The 22,498-nt window shown below is 44.4% G+C and overlaps 1 protein-coding gene across 2 annotated transcripts in view; it reads right to left on the bottom strand.

The window, feature by feature from the left end:
- The window catches only part of FLNB (filamin B), a gene marked incomplete at its 5' end in the record, with an annotated part of 71,824 nt that overhangs the window by 24,274 nt on the left and 25,052 nt on the right, over positions 1-22,498 (bottom strand). For both annotated transcript variants that reach the window (XM_082288919.1, XM_082288920.1), the window contains 23 exons: positions 537-704; positions 1,511-1,671; positions 2,059-2,221; positions 2,600-2,773; positions 2,996-3,593; positions 4,211-4,473; positions 5,168-5,285; positions 7,454-7,623; positions 7,861-7,951; positions 8,478-8,638; positions 8,885-9,008; positions 9,322-9,465; positions 9,970-10,083; positions 10,437-10,630; positions 11,004-11,140; positions 11,688-11,814; positions 12,968-13,105; positions 14,805-15,002; positions 16,280-16,442; positions 17,232-17,309; positions 18,043-18,161; positions 21,285-21,432; positions 22,317-22,414. In XM_082288919.1, the coding sequence (XP_082145045.1) occupies positions 537-704; positions 1,511-1,671; positions 2,059-2,221; positions 2,600-2,773; positions 2,996-3,593; positions 4,211-4,473; positions 5,168-5,285; positions 7,454-7,623; positions 7,861-7,951; positions 8,478-8,638; positions 8,885-9,008; positions 9,322-9,465; positions 9,970-10,083; positions 10,437-10,630; positions 11,004-11,140; positions 11,688-11,814; positions 12,968-13,105; positions 14,805-15,002; positions 16,280-16,442; positions 17,232-17,309; positions 18,043-18,161; positions 21,285-21,432; positions 22,317-22,414 (3,849 nt within the window). The remainder of the gene's footprint in view (positions 1-536; positions 705-1,510; positions 1,672-2,058; positions 2,222-2,599; positions 2,774-2,995; positions 3,594-4,210; positions 4,474-5,167; positions 5,286-7,453; positions 7,624-7,860; positions 7,952-8,477; positions 8,639-8,884; positions 9,009-9,321; positions 9,466-9,969; positions 10,084-10,436; positions 10,631-11,003; positions 11,141-11,687; positions 11,815-12,967; positions 13,106-14,804; positions 15,003-16,279; positions 16,443-17,231; positions 17,310-18,042; positions 18,162-21,284; positions 21,433-22,316; positions 22,415-22,498) is intronic.

Here is a 22,498-nt window from a genome sequence, read left to right as displayed (position 1 = left end):
CTCACCTCCCAGCAAGGTGAGACTGGCAGCCAACAGGTACTCACTGCCAAGATACTGTGCCACTGAGACACAGCTTTCTAGGTTAATGCAAACACCATTAATGCTATCATTCAAGGGCCTTGTTGCTCTCTGGGGACCACTGGGAAGTTTCACCATGATTCAGAGACTCCTGCAATACACTGACACAGGTTTCCCAAGTCACTGCTCACATGCTAGACCTGTGGATTTACTTTTTGATGTCTAAAACTTAACACACAATTGTTCACCAGTGATGGTTACTCACATCACTTCTCCCAGCCCTGACGATTAGGCTAAAGCCATCAAAGACACTGTCCAAAGCAGCACCACCCAGGACACAGCTCTCCTTTCACAGCATGACACGTGGGTCAGCTGCCAAGGGGCACATGCCAGATGAACAGGAACAGAGGTAAATGCTCATTCAAGTGGCACTGCCACCCTTGCAAGCAGGGCCAGGACCATGTTACCTGCCCAAATACAGATATGGGCACAGTTAGATGGAATACTTTGGTTCTTACCTCTGGGTCCTGTCACCACCACCTCAAGAGGTGCTATTCCTGCCTTGCTGGCATCTACAGTGAAGGACTGGGGGATTTTGGCTCGGACAGCTGTTCCTAGACCTGGTCCTGCTATCTTCACCTTGCTGGGATCCACAACATCCTTCACAGGAACCTTGAAAGGACTGCCTGGAAGTTGACATAGCAAGTGTTAAACACAAGAAGTTAACAGTTACAGAGAACAAAAGGTCTTTTCTCCCCACTTTTCCTTAGGCTTTTTTATTACTGTGCCTTTGCTGCAGGCAGGAATGACAGCCCCACAGCTTCCACACTATCCCTCTGCTTCTGCAAAAGTCAGAGGTATAGTGATGGTGCTTCTACATTTTCATATAATTGTTGACAACAATTCTGTTGTGATCCATCTGCTTCTCACACCTCAGGAAAAATAGCAAACATGAAAGAAACCAGAAGGGCAAATGAAGCATCACAGAGGCAATGCCTTTCCTTCATATCTTACCAAGTTCAGTAAGTCAACAAAGAGAATGGGACCAACAGGAAACATCCAATTTACATGCAACACGCAATGCATGCACAGGTAAATGTCTGGTTTAGGGAACAGTTACTATGCTTTCTGCAGTGACCAAAAATTGCAGTGCTTAATAAAATCCCCATGACAGGATCACCCATTAGACCCTCTAATAGGGTCTTTTATGTACCCACATACCAAAGGGCTATTTTCATGACCTAGAGTATTACACACCACTTGTGCATAAGACCAGTTATTTGTCAAGGGTTAGTGTCCCTTTCCCTGTCCCACTCATTTGTACCCACTTGAGCAAATGCCACTGCCTTTTCTGCCTGAGTTCTGAGGAAAAGCAGAAAGTCAAAATCACATCAACATTTCATAGCACAAGGGAGATGCAGCCAACTGAGAGCTCCAAGTCCTTAGTTTAACTTCTTCCCTCTTCTGAAAGCCACTGAGCAAGAGTTCTTACCAGGAATATGCTCTCCCCCATACGTGATGTTAACATCATAATCTCCTGGAACATAAGGAACATACTCGGCACTGCAGCTCCCATCTTTGTTATCTTTACAGCTAATTTTAGATTCTGAAGGTCCTTCAACCGTTATTCCAAGGCCACCAATTCCTGCCCCTCTGTAAGACAGAAACACACATTGTTAGAATCACCTGCTTCTAATGGCAGCTTTGTAGCCTTCATGTGCTCTGGCTGCATTTTCATCCTTTCTGGGAATATGGTGTCCTGACTTGCGATGTTCAGCCTTCAGCATGTGCTGGCAGGCAAAGCTGTTCAGCACTAGCTCATTCACATTTTCCTAGAATTTTCTCCTCAGTAACTATTAATCCCTAATGTCAAATGTTTGCAGAGCAGATGTAGATGATGAGGTAGCACACAGTCATCAGCAGGACACAGCTCGGCCTTTTTATAAATATTTGTATGGAGTTCAGCATCCTGCATTGTGCACACCACTGCACTCTTTCCCCCCCTCAGATATTCCTTCAAGATCAAGCAGGCCCTGTCACCTGGTGACAACCGAAAAGGCATTTGGCTGATTTGTGAAAGCTTCTGTGAGTCCAGGTCCCTGGGCCTTCACACGTGATGGATGGCAGCCCTCTGTGACATTCACTCTGAAGGGACTATTTGGCACAGGCACACCATCGTACGTCACGCTGACTGTGTGCGGACCTGTTAAGAAGAGGGAAACATCTTTTGAATTCCCTAAACATGCTCATGATTTAACATCATTCTACAAGATGCTACAGACTTAAATGTCAGTTTATGGGTAAGTGTTTCCTCCTGCATTTCACAAGACTTCACTAGTGTTTTGTAACTGAGATGCCATCTACATGCTGTTCTTTTAAAGCCAAGTTACCGTAAAAGTCAGTTCTTCAAGTTCAAGTAGAGCTACTCCCTGCAGAACTAGCTCCTCTACTGGCAGACCTCTTGCAAAGATGCCAACAAGTTACTGGCACACCTCAGGGGTTTGCCAAATGAAAGTAGCAGAAGAGCTGCTTGCTCTCGGTTTTCCCCTTTCAAGTAAAAGAAAACAAGCCCTGCGGTTACCCTTTTCAAATGGTGTGTACTCCACTGAATATGTTCCATCGGCATTGTCTTGGATGAGACAGTCTGTGGGGGAGCCAGATGGGCTCGTGATCTGTGTCCTGATGTGGTCACCACCAGCCTTTGTTAAAGGTCGAGCATCCACAGTGAACTCAGTTGTAGCTTCTCGGAAGACGTCTGCAGGAAACATTTTGAAGAGTCACTTCAAGAAGTGCATATATTCTCAACAACAAAACATTTTGTGAAGCAGCATGATAAACAACTTAGCTGGGAACATGAGACTCCCTCCTGTCCAAGGATCACCATGGAAACATGCAAGGCTTTTACAACTTTCAATGCTCAGAATACTCAAAAAGAACTGCAAGTCCTACAAACTCTGATAACAACAATTATTCTCACCTTTTCCTTCCACTCCTGGCCCAAACACTTTAACTCTGCTTGTGTCCACAGCTGGCTCCACTTTGACCCGGGCTGGGAATTTAGGCACTTGCTCTCCTCCATATCTCATCTTGATTGTGTACATGCCAGCCGAGAGAGGCACGTAGGTAACGACATAGGTTCCGTCTTTGTTATCATCGATCTGGACCTCAGCTTTGGAGCCAGTATCTGACACCATGTCCACCCGCAGGTCCCCAGGGCCCGCTTCTGTGCAGTCGACATTCAGCAGCCCTGCCTCGCCCACTTTACCACGCTCCAGACCTGGGCCTGTGGCAATGACTTTAGAGACATCAAATGGCATTTCTATATCTGCCTTAAAGGGTGAACCAGGAATGTGAACTTCTTCAAAGAGGATGTTTACAAAATACTCTCCAGGCTTCGTAGGCAGGTACGAGACAGAGCAGGTTCCATCGCCATTGTCCGAACACTCAATTTTAGCTTCACATGGGCCTTCTACTGTCAAACCCAAACCTCCAGTTCCTGCCCCTTTAGTATCTATTGTGAACTGGGCTGGTTTTCCAACAAGGCCACCTCGAAGACCTGGACCATGAGCTTTTACCTAGAAGAGAATATACAGTTGAGCTAAACTGCCTTTTCCATGTTATTGCCAGAAGACTGCCAAGTTAGACTTGTTTGTATGTGGGACTCAATTAACAGGCTCTTAAAAACACACAGAAGGCATTGTCTCCTTGCCACTCATCCCATTTTTACTGTAAAGTTGGTACTTCTCCTCCAAAGAGGTTTCTAGGCAAGGATATTTATAATTTCACCATAGCTGTTTTTATATAGCTGTGGGAAATAAAAGGTGGAAATTTTAAACTATTTGATGACTGGACACATGTTTTTCTTGAAATGTATTTCCTTAGAAAAAAAGTATCTTAATATATCAGAGATGCTTATCAGAAAGACTCCTATTAACTCAGGAGCAATGCTTAAGTTTACCACACTATGCAGGATGTTTGCCATATTTTTGATTAGCTCAATGGTTTTTTTTAAATACAGTGTTACAGGAATGAATTCTACAAGTCCTAGAGGCTTCAAAAGGAATCACTGAGTGCTCTGAGTAAGGCCATTCTGGGGTATGTTTTGGCCAAGACCAAGCCAAGTCTCATGCAATAGCCCACAATTCAGTTTTCAGGTATCAGTTGCTGTTACAGCCCTATACCACTCACTTACCTTGGAGGGGTCCGGAGGTAATGTGGCCTCCACAGTGTAGGGGCTCCCTGGGATTGGGTTGCCATCATAACTCACATCCACCACATACAGTCCTTCTTCCCGTGGGATGTATTTTGCAGTGCTGCACTCCTTACCCAGAACTGGTTCCACCAGACATGGCACAGCCTTCCTCATAGGACTAGAAATATTAACCTCCAGTTTACCCTGCCCACCTGCTCCTTTGGTATCAATTACAAATTCCTGATCCTTCCCTACTTCCACTCCTGAAAAAGACAAAACCCATATTACATTACTTACTTAACATCAGACAGTGGTCCAAGGAATCTCCCATGCACATATCACTGAGGGAGCAGGTATTGCCAGAGCCCTGCCCAGTTTACATCCCTCTGCAAGCAAAAACCCCTCCCAAGCCAAACAAAAAAAAAACCCAACTAAAATCAAATGCTTTAGTTAATTGATGCTACAAAGCTATAGGGGAAACAAGCCTGTAAGATGTGGTCTGACAGTATCAGAGGCTCATTTCAGGAAAGCAACCTATTTCACTGCCTTAAGTTCTTCCACTTTAGGAAAACAAAAAGACTGTATGAATGACACTGTGAACTGTAGCAGTCTGACACATTTAAACAAACAGCCATCTAGCCCTCAGGGAAACAGATTTCATCAGTGAGTGCTCAGCCTGGTGAAGCATCCAGCTCTGTTCACCACAAAGGACCAAACCCCAGACACACATTTTGTCCACATAACTATGTAATCTTTGCAAAAAAGAAAAAAAAATCTAAATTAAAATTCAGTCCTCATGAGGACTGAGTGGTCAAGTTATAAAGTTGGAGCTGGTTGATGCCCAGCTGTAGCAAGTTAAAAAGGAATTGTTTTGCCAGCTCCTGTTCCAGCAGGACATGTTGCCTATCACCAAGACTCCAGAGACCCTTCAGAGGCTTCCAGCCCACAGGTACTTACTGTTTTCGAGTCCATTGACCTTAACTTTGCTTAGGTCTAGAGGAGCAGCAACACCCACTGTGAAAGGGCTTTTAGGGATAGGATCACCACCGTAAGTCACCAAAACCTTCATTGGACCCTAGTTGGAGAATTTACAAATTAGCTCAGTTCCCCACTTCGTACAGACACACCAACACCCAAGCAGTACATAACCACATCAACTAATCCATTTTATCTGGCCACAGCCAAACTTACTGATTTATGGACACTAAAGCTCTCACACCACTGCAGCCCTTCAAAGTACTAAATGGTTTTTATTTAATACAGGAAGAGAGAAAAAGACAGTTCTTTCCAACATTTAATTAAACTATATCCAAGCTGCCTGGCAAAGGCTCTAGCTCAGGCTGGCTCCCACCCTCCCGGCGCTCAGATCCGACAGCTGAATGAATGTCCCACTGCTCCAGACCAGGTATCCCCTTCCACCACATGGAGAGGCCAAAGCTAAGACTGCAAAGAGGCCGTATTATTACAGCATCTGAAATACCAGGGTTTTAAGCTCTACAAGTCAGAAAGATTAATGCTCTTGTGTATTTTGGCTGGAATGCTGCACAGCCATGGCAAGCTCCAGCCCCATGATGTGTGCTCCTTTTATTCTCTCCTACCGCAGTCCATATTTTAGCTATAGTCACTGTTTGCTTACTTTTCATTCTTGGCTGGTTCGGCTCCCAAGTGAAATAATCACGGGTATTTCATGCAAGCTAGTGAATAGCTTCCATGATTATTTTTGGTTGTTTTTAGAAAACACACACATGGGTAGCTGTAGCAACACCACGAGATAGATAAGGCCGAATAAACAGCATTAAACCAAGGCTGCTCTATGGCTGATGCTGCCCCTCAGGAATTTAACTACCTACTCCATCCTTCCCCCTGCTCTGAAGAGTCCAGAGTCTCATTCATAAGCTACTGCTCAGGAACCTGAGCAAGACAGGGTCCAGGAAAGACCTATGTGCTCACAGCGTGGAGGGACAATGAGACTACTCTAATTACTGAGCAGTCTATCTTCACCTCTCTTTAACCACTGCTCTCCTGCCACTGCTGTCCACAAGCATCTCCTGTAAGCCCACAGCTCCTCCATGACCCGTGGTACTTCTCCAGATGGAAGACCCAAGTGAGAAACCTGGTTTGGGCATCCTAGCTTGTTTTACCAGTGCTTTTCAGGTGAAACAGCAATCTGGTACTGCTCATAAACACATGGAGTACAGAGGAGTGCTCCCTTCTGTGTACCAAGCCTGACTGAACAAGCAAAACCTCTCCAAAAAGGCACGCCAGCCATATCCTGAGATCATGCAACTGCTTTATCCAAAAACAAATGCCAGCTCTATGGTGCTTCCAAGAATTCTAATCCAGCATTATCAGCTAAATAATACTGCAGTCTTCCTTATCAGTCCACTTTTACATAGCTCCATTCAAGGAAGCTGGGGTAGATGACCTAGTAGCTCATTTGGTTGTTAAGGAGAACAAGAGCAGCAAAACACTTTTATCTCAGCACCAGAGCACCTATGTCCTCAGAAATACAAGATTCGTGCATTCTGGTGTTTAGCAGCCCTTTACAAACATGCAAGTACAGCATAAGGAAAAATATTTCCAGTTATTAGCAGCTTCCACTTTCAGCTCTTTAATGGTGTTACTAGGAAGCACCTCTCTGTGAAATCAAGTCAGACTCGATTTTTTCCAACCTAAGGGCAAACCTCAACTGCAGACAAATACTTTGATGCATTTAATCTGCAGCTCAGCTTCCCTCCTCAGCAACAACTTCTTCGTTTTTCTACTGGGAACTAGTGCAAATCCAAACTCTTCTTTTTGTCCCTGCTCAGGTTTGCACTCCAGCTCCTGATATGAGCAGCTTGCTGACAGGCAGCACACTACAACCCCAACTTTGCAGGACTGTGGCAGCCCAGGGCAGCTGGGGCAGCAGTCAGCTCCATTGAGGAGTCTAAGAAGCTTTGCCACTTTTTTTCTTCAACTGATAAGGTATGGAATGGCAATGTGAGCTGTGTGCTACCACTTCAATATCTCTCTTTTCCACAGAAAATAAAACAGTGGCAAGCTATCAATACCTACACCAGAAAAATTGCATTACCCCTTTCCAATTCCGATTGTACTGCAGGCTTTAGGGATCCTGGGGAACAGGACACCCTGCCAATTTTTTCTGCTTTTCTGTCTGTGCACAGGTACTAGGGAGGGAAGTCATTGCACTACAGCAACATGAGTTGTTCACTCTTGTACTCCTGCAAGAGTCGGACTTACCTGCTGTATGGGCGTGTACCTAACAGTGTGGGAATAGTCATAGTTGTCAATGATATCCAGATCCATCACTGCCTCTCCCGGCACTGAGCTGCTGAACTGCACATCCAGTGGTGCTTTTCCAGCTCCCTTGGTGAACACAGTGAAGTGTGTTGGTTTGCCATTTTCCACACCTAAAGAAATATGTTAATTGTAATTTACACCCAGCTCACACATAGAAACTATTCTCAAGAAGCATTCAGTACCAATAAAGCCCAGTCAAGAAAAATGCCAAAGGAAAGGCATTGTTTCCAACTGCCTGACACCACACCCTGCTGCTGCACCCCAGCAATGCTTGGCCAGGCTGTGACCACCCTGCAACAGCTCCTCATGGTCCAGTACTGGCCACACTACATGAACCCAGCTCTCACCAGTTTTGTTCAGCCCAGGTCCTTCAGCTTTCACTTTGCTGGCATCGTGCGAGGGGTCCACTTTCACTCTGAATGGGCTTGCAGGAATTTCCTGCAACAGAAACACAACCCCAAAAATAACCAGGTCACTCTTCACTAGCCAAAATTAGATAATAATTTTAAAATAATTCTGCTCTAATTCCAGCATCTTGAGTAAAATTTCACCTCACTTAAACATTGCTTTAATGAGTAGTATAATTCAAAATCTAGGGCAAAGTTAACAGCTGGAATTTTGTCCCTCTCTGGTTTTTATTTTTAAGGAAACTTTTTTCCCTTATTTTCTTTGAAAAGTCACTTAGGCTTTTTTCCTTTAGAAAGCAGCCTTGCCCCACCATGGAGACCACACTCATTATGCCAATCCAACACATTGCACTTAAACTTCAGTGTCCCCAGCCAACTCCTCTCCAAGTATTACAAAAGAAGTTTCCGTTTTTTACACTGTTACAGAAACAGTGACCAGACAAAGTGCATGTGAACTGACATGGAAGGAGCCAGCTGTGAACTGGCACATGCATGGTGATCAAAGAGCAGATAAACAGATTCTAGAAACATCAGGTTGCAAAATGAAGATTACAAACCTCTCCTGCAAAGAGCACTTTAATAGTGTAGCGCCCGGCAGCAGGGGGTGAGTATTTCACTGTGAACGTATCATTAGCATTGTGGATGATGTCGAAATCTATGTCCTCTTCCTCATTGCTGACCACACGAGCATCACACTTAATTCCAACACTGACATCACCTAGGAAAAGCAAGTGGAGGTTTTGCTACTGGACAGACATTACCAGCCAAACAGCCAGACCATTCCCATTTCTAGTTGTTGAGTCACCATGTTAACTAATGTAACAGACCAGATCACAAGTCACTGCAATGTTCTGCTTCCAAGGTTTTTCCACTACACAAGGAAAACCAGCATGGAACAGTACATAATCCCCTCCTTGCATGACCTGTGATTCTGATACCACAGAACAGCCCTGGCTGCCTTTACCTTCTCCTGCATCTGTGCAGTCTACAGTGAAGTGGGTCGGCTCACTTGCTTTCAGGCCAGTTCTCTCCACACCAGGTCCAAACACTTTGACTTTCTGAGGATGACTCCCTTGACCTATAAGGACCTACACAAATTCACAAGGGTCAGGATCGCACATCTCCATCACACTCAAGATCATAGCCAAGTCAGAGCATTGGAGCTACAGGAAAACAGATGCAAATGAATGGCCCCAAATATCCCAGGCTGCAGCTGGGCTGATAGGAAACCACCATGTGAGCTTGTAAAAACAGAAAGATTTATACAAGTGGAGAGATTCCTAAAAAAATGGAGCAGAAGGGCACACCTTGAAATTCACAGAAGGGTTTTATCATCCTAACAAGTAGTCGTGAGCACCAATGTCCTATTTGGCTAGAACTAAGAACTATCTCTGTACTTACCCTAAATGGGCTATTGGGCACATTGGCTCCTCCCCAGACAACAGAAATTGTATGTTTGATTGGTTTAACTGGCACGTAGGAGCAGGCAAACACACCATCAGGCTTGCTCTTTATCTGGATATCAATAGGGTTTCCTTCTCCATCCTAAAAAGCAGTAATACAAGCAGAAGGTTCAGGCACTTCAAGTATGTTTGCATAGTTTGAACAGCCCAAGACTGTTCCAAAATGCATCAGGTTTTTCAGAACTGCAGCTCAGAAATACTGAAGAAATGTGAAATTTATACTACTTTAAGTCTTCCTCATCTAACACTTGCTCATTCATACACCATCCTACAACACATAGAAAATTCACAGGTTCAGAGACACTTCAGTGCTTCCAAATAACAACTCAAGGAAACTACACCTTGCTTTGCTGAGGAGACTCCAAGTAAGGAAGCAAAGCCATGTACTTCGTACACCACAGAGAAGTCACTTTGTCTTCAGTTGTTGCCTGACTACATTACACAGATCAAAGCACAGAGCTGTGAGTGAATTACACATGCCCAGGATTAAGTGGCATGTAAGCAAGTAGAAATACTTAAGGCATTTTTCTAAACAGTATTAAAGCCCTTTTGCTGCAGTTTCACACAGCTGCCTTTGGCTTTTTACCTGTGCATACATCTTCAGAGGTGCTTTCCCAGCGTCCTTGGTTTCAACTGTGAACTCAGCAGGATTGTTCACTATACAGCCAGTCCTCTCCAAGCCCGGGCCATAAGCCTTCACCTAAAAGAGCACCTCAAGAGTATTAGTTTGCAGTTCAGAAAGAGAAGCAAAACTAAGTGATTTATGTATGAAGACCTGCCCCCTCCACAAACCCCATGAAGCATGTGATACTACTTCAGCAAGTTTTCATTACATTAAATCAAAACCACAACAGTGTTATTAGAAAAAGCTGGGGAATATCTGGCTGGGTAATACCTTGGCAAATTCAGAGCTTTAAGCAGAGGTAGCTTAAGAGTCTGCTACCAGAATCCTTCAGAAACATCTCTGTAGTTACACCAAACTATATAAAATATAGCATCCACTGTAGTTACACCAAAGATGTGCTATGCCATGGGTGAACTTCTATGCCCCACCTTATCCGCATTGAAGTCTCCTGAAGCCGGGCGAATGAAGGCCATGTAAGGGCTGTCTTTTATGTCCTCATCATCACACATGATGTGCACAGCATATTCACCAGGCTCTTTGGGCCAATACTTCACATCACATGAGCCATCGTTCTTGTCATCACACTCAATTTTAGCCTGAGAAGGGCCTTCTATTGCAAAGCCTGAAAAAGGAACAAGTAGGTTCCTCACGTTAGGTTTGTGGTGGCTGCTAACACCACTTCCACAAATAGCTTTTTGTTAGCCATAACCACGCCTGATCTCTCAATCACGCTTCTTCAGCAATACAGGAGATAATCCATCATCCGTCATTCCCTTCTGGATCTCATCCCACAAAAGCACAGATTAACACTCTCCATCACACATACTCCTGTCTCTAGGACTTGCCTTTGATACTCTGATAGACGTTTCTGTTTAGACCACAACATCTTACAGACATGTTTTTTTTTACTGTTGGGAAACCTATTGTTTCTCATGAGTTCGTTGCTGGCATTGCAAGATGCAAATATTTCAGGGAAACTAAGTCAAGTAACATACCAAGAGAGCCAACTTCTGTGCCAATGGACTCGACCACGAAGTCGGCCGACTTGCCCACAATTCCCTCATGCAGTCCTGGCCCCCAGGCTCGCACTTTCTGAGGACCTGCTTCATGACCCACTTGAACTTCAAAGGGGCTACAAGAGAAAAACGAGGCACGGCATTAGAAATGAGGGCAAATATAGCATCCATGTTTTTCCCCAGGCATTTTAATGAGGCTTTACATTGGATTTTCCAAATTAATAGATGCTACCATGTGGTGGCACAGTGCCCAGCCGAGTGTCTTTCTAGCAGAGAGGTCATCCAACCCATCATGTTCTTACATCTTCCACCACAAATCCTGCGTGTCAAATACTTGCTCTGCTTGCTATAGCCCTGGACACTGAAATAACATATCCCTTCAAAATCTTACAGCGAAGTCCAAGCTGCATGATCCACCATGTTTTATTAGTTTTTTTTGTTCCTGATTTTGGGTTAGAAAGACTGATGCAAATCACCCTTCAGAGCTTTGTCAAGCTGCTGCAGCCCTAAAACAGGCTGTTAAAAATAAAATGTTACAACAACAATTTGCCACTGACTTGTCTCCCCACTGCTTTCTCAAAGGTCAGCGTTGCTTTAAAAGCCCACCAGCTACACAACCCACTGAAGGACACAAAAATGCCCAAAAAGCTACTTTTAACTCACCTTTTTGGGATGTTTTGTCCACCCCATGTAATTGTGACAACGTACTTCCCTGGGGTAGCTGGATAATATTCAAATGCATATATACCATCCATAAAGCCTTTTTGTTTCACCAACTCCTCCAAGCCCTCTGTTGAAAGATCAGTTCAGTATTAAACTTAACAGTTTCCATCCTGCTTTCAATTATTCAGACAAGTTCATGTTTTCTAGTATTTATTTTAGCTTGCAAGAATAAATTTCTTCCACCAGAAAAAAAAAAAAAGGTCAGGTTATAAGGGAAGTTAGTTCTAGCTGCCCTCTAGGACAAAGACAGCAAACACTTCCAGAAGAAATACAGCAGAAAGTATTTTAAGTTACCAGACTTAATAAGTTCCCTTGTGTTTTATTTTCTTAGTCTGCAGTATGATGCATGTCATATGTTAAAACAAAAAAGCTTAACATTCGTCAGACTTTGTAACCACAAGTATGCAGGGAATGCCTACTTTTCATTTTCTTCAAGATGAAGAATTTAGGAAGAAAAGCTTAATACGCTAAAATTTACATCGATACGTCTGTTGCTTTTTTTCCCCCCAGCCTCACGAAGCCACACAGTCAGAGCTCTGTGTGTGTGTGGAGGAGGTGACGGCAATACAATGCACCTTTGAGTGCTGCCCCAGGCGGGGGGAGGTGGCGGGCTCAGAGTACCACACAGGACTGCTGCTGGCAGCTGCATGGGCCAGCGGCTCCTGTGCTCCCATTCTCCCAGCCTGCCAGGCAGAGGGGCCACATCCAGAGCTCAGGACACACCAAGGCACCTGGGGATAGATCCTGACACATGGTCTCTGTCAGCCTATAGGTTTCCTTTCCTCCCCCGCTTGTGTGCCCAAGCAGCTTGTGCCACCAGCAATACTGCTCTGAGCCATTCCCAGCTTTATGACAGCAGGATTTCCATCCTGCCACAGACCCTGGCATGTGACTTGCTTCCACAGATTGGATGAAGATGCAGTGTGTACCCATAAAGCTTAGAGGCCATGGCAGGCAGATGCATGGATTTCCTCAGTTTTGCTAACTGATGCATTAAAATGGAAAGAACTAAAACCAGATATAATCTTAACCAGCCCTGCAGATCAAAACCTCCCCACTATACACAAAGTAACAATAAACCCTTCTGAAATCTGGCTTTTTATACAGATCCCATCAGTTCCATCAGGACACCATCTCCTTCCTGCTCTTCCTTTTCCCAGGCTCTGCTCCTTTCCATTCTCCAAAACACATGCACAGCACAGATTCACTCCAGCACTCACTTGGTCCCTTTATAGTCACTCCAAGGTCTCCGCTCCCTGCTGCTCTTGTATCAACCTTGAAGTCGGCCGTCTCCCTGATGCGGACACCCTTGGGCTGCAGACCTCGACCAGTGGCACGACAGGCGTTGGGGTTGCAAGCTGCAAGGCAATTTCAGGCATTACTACTGTCTCTGATCTCAACATACAGGTAGCCTAGCCAGCCTGGGACAACCTTTAGTTTAATGTTGACTCAGGGCAACCACAGCTTAGCTTTCAGCACAAGGTTATAGAATTACGGCAGACAGACAGGAGTCTGCCCAGCCACTGTCTATACCCCCTGGCTTTTAGGCAGTAGCAGTTGGTGCAGCCAGGCAACACTGACCCCCTCCAAGGCCATTTCTTAGAATGGTTACAAACACTGAAGCCCTGCTGCTTTCCAATTCAGTGCCAGTTATCAATACAAGACTTTTACACAGCTATCACACAGAGATATTTACTACAGACACAACCTTCCTGACGCCTTTCACACTGAGGCCCACTGCAGCATGGGGTGAAGGGTCCCTTTTGCAGATAAGCCCCAGTGAACAGTATTATTGTGCTGATCTTTGAGAAGCACATGACTGGGATAACTGCTATTAGCAAAGCTGAGTTTTGCCTGTGCTTTGTTAAAATACATCGCATCAAGCCCCCTCTGCTTGTCACAGTTCACACTTTCACAGAAGCAAAGCCACCAAGCCCTCTGCAGACTGAAGCAGCCATGGGTAGGGGCAGGAGATTACACTTGGCTTAGGCTGATCTTGGCCTCTCTACTCCAAGCACTTCTCTGGACCTGCAGAGTGGCTGCAGAAATAAAGTACCACACACTTATGAACAGTTTTCATTACACAATCCCAGCTGTCATAAGGTCTTCAACGCCAGAGACTTGAGAGGTTTGAAGAGACTTACAAACAACCACAGCTTCCCAGCACTGTAAACCAAACATGCATTTTCCCCAAACACACTGTGCTTACAGCAGGAGCACAAGTCTGTCAAGCAGCTTGTTAGGTTCTCACTCACTACAACAGCTTACAGGTTTTCCCCTCACCCCTGCAGCAGCCAACATCGCCCTGTATCTTATACCGGACGGTGTGAGCAGGGATCGTGTGCCATCTGCCAGCTCTGAAAGCTCAGTGGGAACACACAGGAGCGTGGCTGACGTGGAGTGGGAACAGCTTGCAGAGCACTTACACAGCTGCGTCAGGCAGCCTGTGGTTAAGCCAGTTTCACTGACTGGGTCACACAAAGCTTCAGTTCGCTTGCAACTTTCCTCCCCAGTCCCAACAAAACCAAAAACCCTTTTGGCTGGGACAAGCTGCAGGCTAGAAGCTTACAAAAAGCAAACATGACGGAGCATCCTGCACACCTCTTACCAACTATGAAGCCATTAGCAGTGAAGTCCAAAATTCCACAAATGGAGGGTAGCTCAGGAGAGATGAGCAGAGATCTAAAAGCATAGGAGCACGTAAGGATGGAACAGAAAGCAAATTAGGTGTCCGTTAAGGAGGAAAACAGTAAATACAGTCATTTGAGGAACAAGGGTGGAAAACAGCAAGACACTGCATAGCTACATAAATTACTCAAAAAAATACAAAGGGCAGCTTAACATTTGTAAGTCTAGGCAGAAAGGAAACTAGCAACAAAAGCCATATTACTGTTAGAGAGCACTGGTTTACTCAGAGTATCCAGGTGATCCACTGAAACAGGACCAAGATGTTGAAAGGTACAGAGAATGTAAAAGGCAAGCTCCAAGCATTTTCTGTGATCACATCCAAGGAGAAAAGTGGCCATCTACATTTATACGCATTTTGAAAAAACATACCCTCTCCAACGAGAACAGTGCAAGGAGTTTTGGGAATTGCCTCCCCTGCAAAAGTCACTTTGACAATGTGAGGACCAGCTTGAACAGGTTTGTAGGTGCAACGGTAGACTTGGTTGCCTTTGTCTTCCACCACAACTTCAGCAAGGCTTCTCCCCTGAGGATCCTCCACTTCCACAATCACGTCACCCACACCAGCACCTGCAAAGGAAACAAGCCCAGCTGAGTCTTGGCTTCCCCAGCAGCAACAGGCACTGTGTTTCAGACCACCACCAGCTGTCTGGGCTCAGCCAGCCATCCTCTGCTGCCAGTGCTAGGCACAGTCTCTGTGTTCAGCTTTTGCTGACAGCAACCAAACATTCGAGCAGGGAGTGGGCAAGACAGGATAGTGGCATGTCCATGAAGTCAAACTGACAGGGCTCTGCTGCTCCAGCCACAGGGTTTCACAACACAGTACTGAATATACACAGCCTGGTTACCCTATGGCTACCACCCTGTAGCACCTCTATCGAAGATCAGCCCGCAGCTTTTCCAGTCAGTTCAATCTCTCAAGCTTTGAAGTGGTTTAGATTAAGAGATTGGACAAATGAATGCTGGTCTGACAAAGATCCTCTCTGCTGGACTATATGTATTCACTTTTGTTCAGACACCTGCTTCTCTCATCTTTTTCAACTCACCATCCAAGAAAAACAGTTTTTTATACACTTTCAGAGGCCAGACATGTCTTTACATGATTCAGACCACTCCCTCTCCCAATTAGAGGCTGAACATAGTACTTCCCTCACTATAACCACATTTAATTTTATTCCTAAGCTCCCTCAGGCAGAAGGCAATTTAAAATATGCTACTCAGCATATTTTGGTGTTTAAATGCTACAGGTAACTGCCCTAAGTAGTTTCACATTGTTCTAAATGAATTAACATTTGTAGCATCTTATTGACTCATTCCTCTAGGCTACAGCATTGGCCTAATAGCAGGTAACAAATAATGTGATGGAGATGCCCTAATGAAGATAGTAGCCCTCTAATAATTACAATAGAGGTTGAAACCAGTTCATCATTGAAGTATGAACTCAAAGTAACACTGCAGCAGGTTCTTTCTGTAGAGCTAAATACAGAATGCACTATGCGTTTACAGTTTGCTCACAGTTTATCCTTCACATTTATGTTCAACCTGTCACATTCCTGTTTAAAACAAGTCAGGGAAAGAAACCAGACAGAGACTTGACTGCTGCCATCCAGCAAATTCATGGCAAATTTCTGGGTCAGGCTTAGTGCCCTATTGCCCCAGCTCGGCTCCACACTTCAAATACTTCATACACACCTGAAGCCTTCTGAGCAGCCCAGCTGTTATTTCACCTATGAGCTTGATGGAGCTACAAATCCTCATGCACTTTTCAGCTTTTTTATTTCTCCAAGGCCTTAGGTTCTCACATTTGAGGAAACTGCAGGATTTCCATCATCATTCATCCTGCTTACCTGCTGTGTAGAGGTCAAAGTAGGTAGGCTTATTGGCAATGTTCCCTGCTGCCTCCAGTCCCGGTCCCTTTGCTGTCACTTTGCTTGCATCTCCCTGGGCTTTGTCAACATTCACTTCAAATGGGCTCTTCGAGATGTGCTGCCCAGCAAACAGGACTGAAACCTAGAGACAGACAGCATCAACTCGGACCACCAGGCAGAGGCAGAGCTCAGATCACCACCATAAAGCCAAGAGCAGGGCCAAGCACCTACATTCCTAACACAAAGAGTCTTTCCCTCAAAGGTGAGGGACCATCCATCCCACAACCCTCATCACATCCATGCAGTCTAACTGCTGGCCACCTCCTTAAAGTTCTATTGATTACAGAGTCAGCCACACCAGCATGGAAGCTTACATCAGGACGTGCCAATACGAGGTGGATCTTCATCAAGCAATAAGGTGGCAGCAGAAGTTGCATTTTATCATTTCAGGCTGGCTGTGGGGACCACCCAGTCTGGAAAGTGTCAAAGCAATAGGATCCACCATCATAAACCTGCTTCTGTGGGCATCCAGGGACAAAGGGAGGGAATCCTTCTCTGCAAAACCCCTATAGTATATGGTACCATCAGCAAAGAGATACCTTATAGAAACAACCTGTTGTTTTCATCTGCATCTCTGTGACTGGCTTTGTGAGTTGGACAAAGTGGCCCCACGTGAGAGGAGAGCCACCTGTAGCACTAGATACCCAAACACAAATGCACTTTCTCCCAATACACACTTCTTTCCCCATTGACAAGGGGAGCAGCCCAAAAGCCAGATGGAGAACTAAGGCCACATCAATTTAACTCTTCTTCAGGATGCCTGAGGTGGCTCTTACCCATCAGTGAACAGGGAGCCCTCAGGGGCTCACATTAACAACCAGCAGAGCAGCGTGTCTAGCAAGAGAATACTGGTTATTGACACACAACGCACCTTGTGAGGTCCAGTAACCCTTGGAACATACTGCACTGAGTAGGTCTTGTTTTTGTCACTGGACGGCGTTATCTTCGCCTAGGAGAGAAAACACATCCATCATCGAGCTGTGCCTACACATGCCAGCTAAACTATTTTCTGATACTAAAAACAATTTCCAGAGTCAGCAATGTTAGACACTTGTTGCTGTGAGAGCAGGGATCCTTGCTATTCCCTCTTCTCACACGGAAAAACACTCCATTGGTTTTGTCTTTGCAAGAGAGGAAGCAAGCCACCTTCTCCCCACCCCAGCCCTTTCCTTTGCTGTTAATTGCTCTGTTGAGGCAGGCCAAAACTGAGGAGACAGTAAGTCCAATGTACAGCTGTATTTTTCTGGAATGTTGTAACATGATCAAGTGGAACACTTGGATGAGAAGTTTCTATAAACATTAAAACCAGCATTTTAACTCAAAATGATTCATGGCATCTAAATAGCTACTTTAGCCATTCTTGCAGAATGAGTAAAGGCAGACAGTGATTTAGTGATGTATGTTATCTAAAAGCAGGTCAGAGTGTACTTGGCCAGTCAAGCTAAAGCTCTGCATCTACTGGACACTAGAGTTGTGTTGCTTAGCTGCAGATAGTGACTTTTTTTCAAGGCAATTATGAAGAAAAGCTTGAGGGTTCTTGCACTTTAGATAAACAGTATTTTGCAATTTCTTTTTAAATTACTTATTTGTTAAGAATTCACTTGTGAAAGATCAAGGTTACCACAAAATCTATGCATTCAGACCAACTTTACTTTTCCATACAAGACACTTAACTTACATACCTCCTCTCTGTTTCCTTCTGGATCTTCTATGAAGACCATCAAGTCACCCTGCCCAGCACTGATAGTGTCCACTGTGAAGATGGCAGGCTGCTTCACCATGTTCCCATGAGGCTCAATCCCTGTGAGAGAGATACAGAACGGCACATTAGCTGCTGCCACAAAACCTGAAAGATAGTTTGGAGGTTACCCAAAGGCTGTCCAACCCATTCTCCCATGCAAGCCACCAGAATCAGTTTTCCCAGACTCCTGCAGGACAAGTCTTTACCCTCTGCCCAGAGCATCATGCTCACAATAAGGCCTTCTCTTACAATATAAGCATTTTTAAAAAATGGTTGAATCATCAGCACTCAACCCATCTCACAATCTCTGACCAAGTCAGGAACCCAGCTGCTATCTGGATTCAGGGGAAAGCAAGTTACCCTCACAGGTACTGAGGGTCACCCCCACTGCTGGTGAGTGCAGGGCTGATGCTGACAGCAAGTGGGATACGTGCATTAGCTGCTCTTTAGGAGCTGCTCTGCTTCACACAGCTGAACTTTGAAGTGTGCTGCATCACAGGATGGGTGACTAGAGACGCAGGAGAGAAATTCTGGGAAGCCTTTAGGTGAAGGCATTACCCTAGAGCTAAGGGTAAAAGACTTACTTTAAGCAAGACAATTTTTACCTATACTGTCCCATCTTACTCCATTTTCAAAACCCAGCAGTACAGATACTGCTCAGATTTACTATTCTTTAAAATCTGCTCAAACTACCTGGCCAGAATGAACACTGTGCAAATGGCATGCAGGAACCTCTTAAAACCATAAAAATCCTGCTACTTGGTGTGGTTTCCACTTAACTTTTAATCAGTTTCCTTATTCCTCAGCACAGGGCCTGCTACAGCATGCATTTACCAGCAGGGTTTCATCATCTCCCTGTACATAGTTCCAGGTCATGACATCTGTCATGGTGGTGTCAGACGGAGTGGGTGGAAGAACTTCCCAAAGTTGCTGATTCCAGACTAGCCCAAACACATATACCCTTCCATCCAAGGCAATTACTCCTTGGCTGATTCATAAAATCGTGGGCACTACTGCTCCATAGCACAATTAGTGGAAAGCACAACGTCTGATAGATTATAAAGGAAGTGGTTGCGAACAACAGAATTCCTGAACTTGTTTATCTTCAGAAAACAGTGACTTGAGAGCAATGCAAGGAAGATCATGTTTTTGCTAGGAAATCTGAGCATTCTGATAAGGTGTTAACAATTGACATATTCATTCTTTCAAACTAAGCCCTAGCTTATCATCTAGCTGAAACTGCTATGAATTTGCTCTGCATCTCTTCAGTCCATCCCACAAGCATTAGAAGATGGTATTCAAGTTAAGTATCTCTCCTTCTGCAAGCACAAGAAGGATTGATCATCCTCCTCTGAAGACAATTTCAGCCAGGACAGCATTAGTTACAACACTTTATTAGCCTACACTTCATCTTCTAGATTTTACTATCTTACCCGTGGTCTGCTTTGGATGGTTAAATGAGAACTCCTAGCACACCAGTGACAACCTGCACAACTCTGTACATCCCCTCTGCAGGCTCATTTCACACTGGCTCTACACATGGCTGTCCCCAGCCCAAACCCCCATGGTGTCCAGGGAGGTGTGCTACAGCTAAGACTCGCATTGGGAGGTTATGAGTAGCTTACATGAAAAATGGTAATAAAAAGAGCTAAGACTGACCCACTTCACACTTGACAGTCATCTTTTTCTGGAAGCATGAAAACCTGTTTTTCAATTGTACAAAAGACCCTGCTCAGTCAAGGACTAAGCCCCTTGCTGCTGGAGTCACCTTCCAGTTCTGACATATCTTAGCAGTCAGAATTATCAATTAGTATATTTAGTGACTCTGTTTTAGCAATTAACTTCAGGAAAACATCAATCTTTCAAGAAGAGCCACTCACTCTAAAGTAGTTTTCATTATGATGGCTCCAGAGCACCACACACATTAAAGCAGACAACAAAGTAATTCCAGTTTCTGAATGAATAAAAACATGACTAAAGCCAGACTTAACAGATTGAGGCAGGCTAATCAGTCTTCAGGCTAATCAGTCTTCAGGCTAATCATTTGGGGCCTGAAAAATGTGTCTGTGTATTGTGGTTTGCTGTGGAAGGCACCAACAAGGGACATAAATCCCAAGCCGGACAGGTGCTAAACCCATTCTGACTGTTGCAACTGCTCCTAAGTGCACAAATAATGTCCATGTCCATTCATTCCACTAGTGAAGTTTCAATGGAAAATCAAGTTTAAAAAAACCCAAGCAAATAAAAAAGCCAGGAAAAAATATGGAAAAGTTTTGTTTCTTTCATACTCTCTCACTCTCATACACCCAATTCTGAAACTCACTCATTCTAAAAATCTTGAAGGACCAACAGCAGCCCCAGATGTTAAAAAAAAAAAAAAATTAAGATGGAATGGAGAGCCAAGTGTAATGCTGAAGAGATGCCTTCCAACATATCAAACATGTTAAAGGTAAAAATCTGTTACTTACTCAGTTGTGACTGTGCACCAGTCTAGAATAGAACCTCATCGATACTCATACGAAATTATCAATTTAAAAGGTCAGTTAAAAATAAGAATGCCTATGTAGATCTACAATTGCATAAACATCTGTGGACAAGTCCTTCCAATCAGCAAACACAGCCTTTCCAACAAAGGCTTTTTAATATCTCAAGGCTTACCAACCTATCTTTGTACATGTGCAAAGTATTCAACATTACCAATCAATTCAACTAAGTTCTTTAGAATTAGCCCACTGTAACACACATCAAACCTAGTAAATGGAAAATTGTCTCTACAGAGAGCCTGCTCAGAGAGACAGTGAGGTGATGAGGTTTGTCCTCTTAAGGAGTGCTTTATCACAAGAAGCATTCACAAGGTGCTAGATCATCACCCATCAGCAGCAACACTGCTGGCCTGAATTCCACACTAAGGCTGTTTTAGCCCCATAGCATGCTACTTCTTCCAGCGGGAGGCTGGCAGCTTGCAGAACAGGTTCAGACTGGGGAATTTACATGTTAGAACTAGGAGTGTCTTTTGGACTATATCCATGTATTTCTGAAACCAGGCACCACACCAAGAGTATACAAGTGAAACTTTGAAGTCAGTTAGTTACAGTAGGTCTGAAGTTCAACATAAGCAGAAAACCCCACCCAGCTTTCTGAGGAGTTACTGCTCCATGCAGCTTCAGCTCATCAAGTCCTTACCTCTGCCATAAGCCCTTGCTTTCTTTGGATTCAGTTTGGGTTTTAAAGGAGCTCCAGGTTTCAGCTTGGCTTTGGGGAACTGGGACAGGTAAGTCATCACAGAGTGCTCATCTACATCAGGGTGGATAATTTCTTCAGGGGTAATAACCTGAAAGACAGTGCAATTAAGTATATTGTACCAGTGCTTGGTTACTGCATGTCAACAAAGAAACAGAGCTATGACACAGACTTAGATTTCAAAACTCCCACATGCTAATGAGATTTCTTACATTTATTTTCCCTTTGATACACACAACATCATTTATTATCTCAGGCAACAAAATCAAGATGCTCATTATCGTCCCTGTGCAGTTTGGGGGGCTTTTCATGCCTTGATTATTAGGGGCTCTCAGGAGACTGCAACAAGTGTAATGGTATCAAAGCAAGACAACAGTCATCATGTTCCCCTTGAAAAGTGACATGGGGATAATTGATACTGAAAAAATTAGTAATTCATAATCCTGTATGCTACAGCTCTGAACTGCAAGGCTTGCAAAGTAAAACTTGTGACCAGTCTCTTCTCCTGCTTCCACAATAAAAGCTGTTTCAGAGACTTCTGGAATTCTGTTCAACTTTATCAGCATGAAAATAATCCAGTTTGTAAATACATCACTCTCTGTTTGAACATTATCATCACAGGTAATTTCCTAGGCCAGTAAGTTTTTCTTCTGTGGAATTCAATGCAGCAAAACATACTCACTCTATGGACTAACAGATCAGGCACCACCACATAGGCCCTTTCCTCCTACCTTACACACTGCAACAGCAGCTGTCTTCAGCAGACACCTACACAAAATCCTACAAGCTCTGAAATGCAATAGTGTGTTTCACTACAGTGCACCCTTTCTCAGGCGACTCTACATGAATTAACTGTAACTTTTCAGAGCATCCAAGCAGCTTCACCTGCTTTCCTAAATTTTAACTCCAGCTAGTCACAAGGCCAAAGCTGGCCACTGTGCTCCCCACAGGCAGCCCACGTCTTGGTGGCCGTACCTGCGGCACACCCAGCCAGTCATCCGCCTGCTGCATGGCTTCCCGAGCATTGTCCACAGGCTTCTTCGGGTCCCAGGTCTCCCAGTCAGGGCACAAACCTGCAAGCACATTTCAGTTATGTGTTACCTGACAAGGTGCTTCCCTAGCTGAAGAAACCAAGCACAAACTCCACATTCCCTTGT

This window comes from Coloeus monedula (genome assembly GCF_965178545.1).
Source record: "Coloeus monedula genome assembly, chromosome: 11".
NCBI classification, from domain to species: domain Eukaryota; kingdom Metazoa; phylum Chordata; class Aves; order Passeriformes; family Corvidae; genus Coloeus; species Coloeus monedula.
This window is presented reverse-complemented; position numbering and strand designations above follow the sequence as displayed.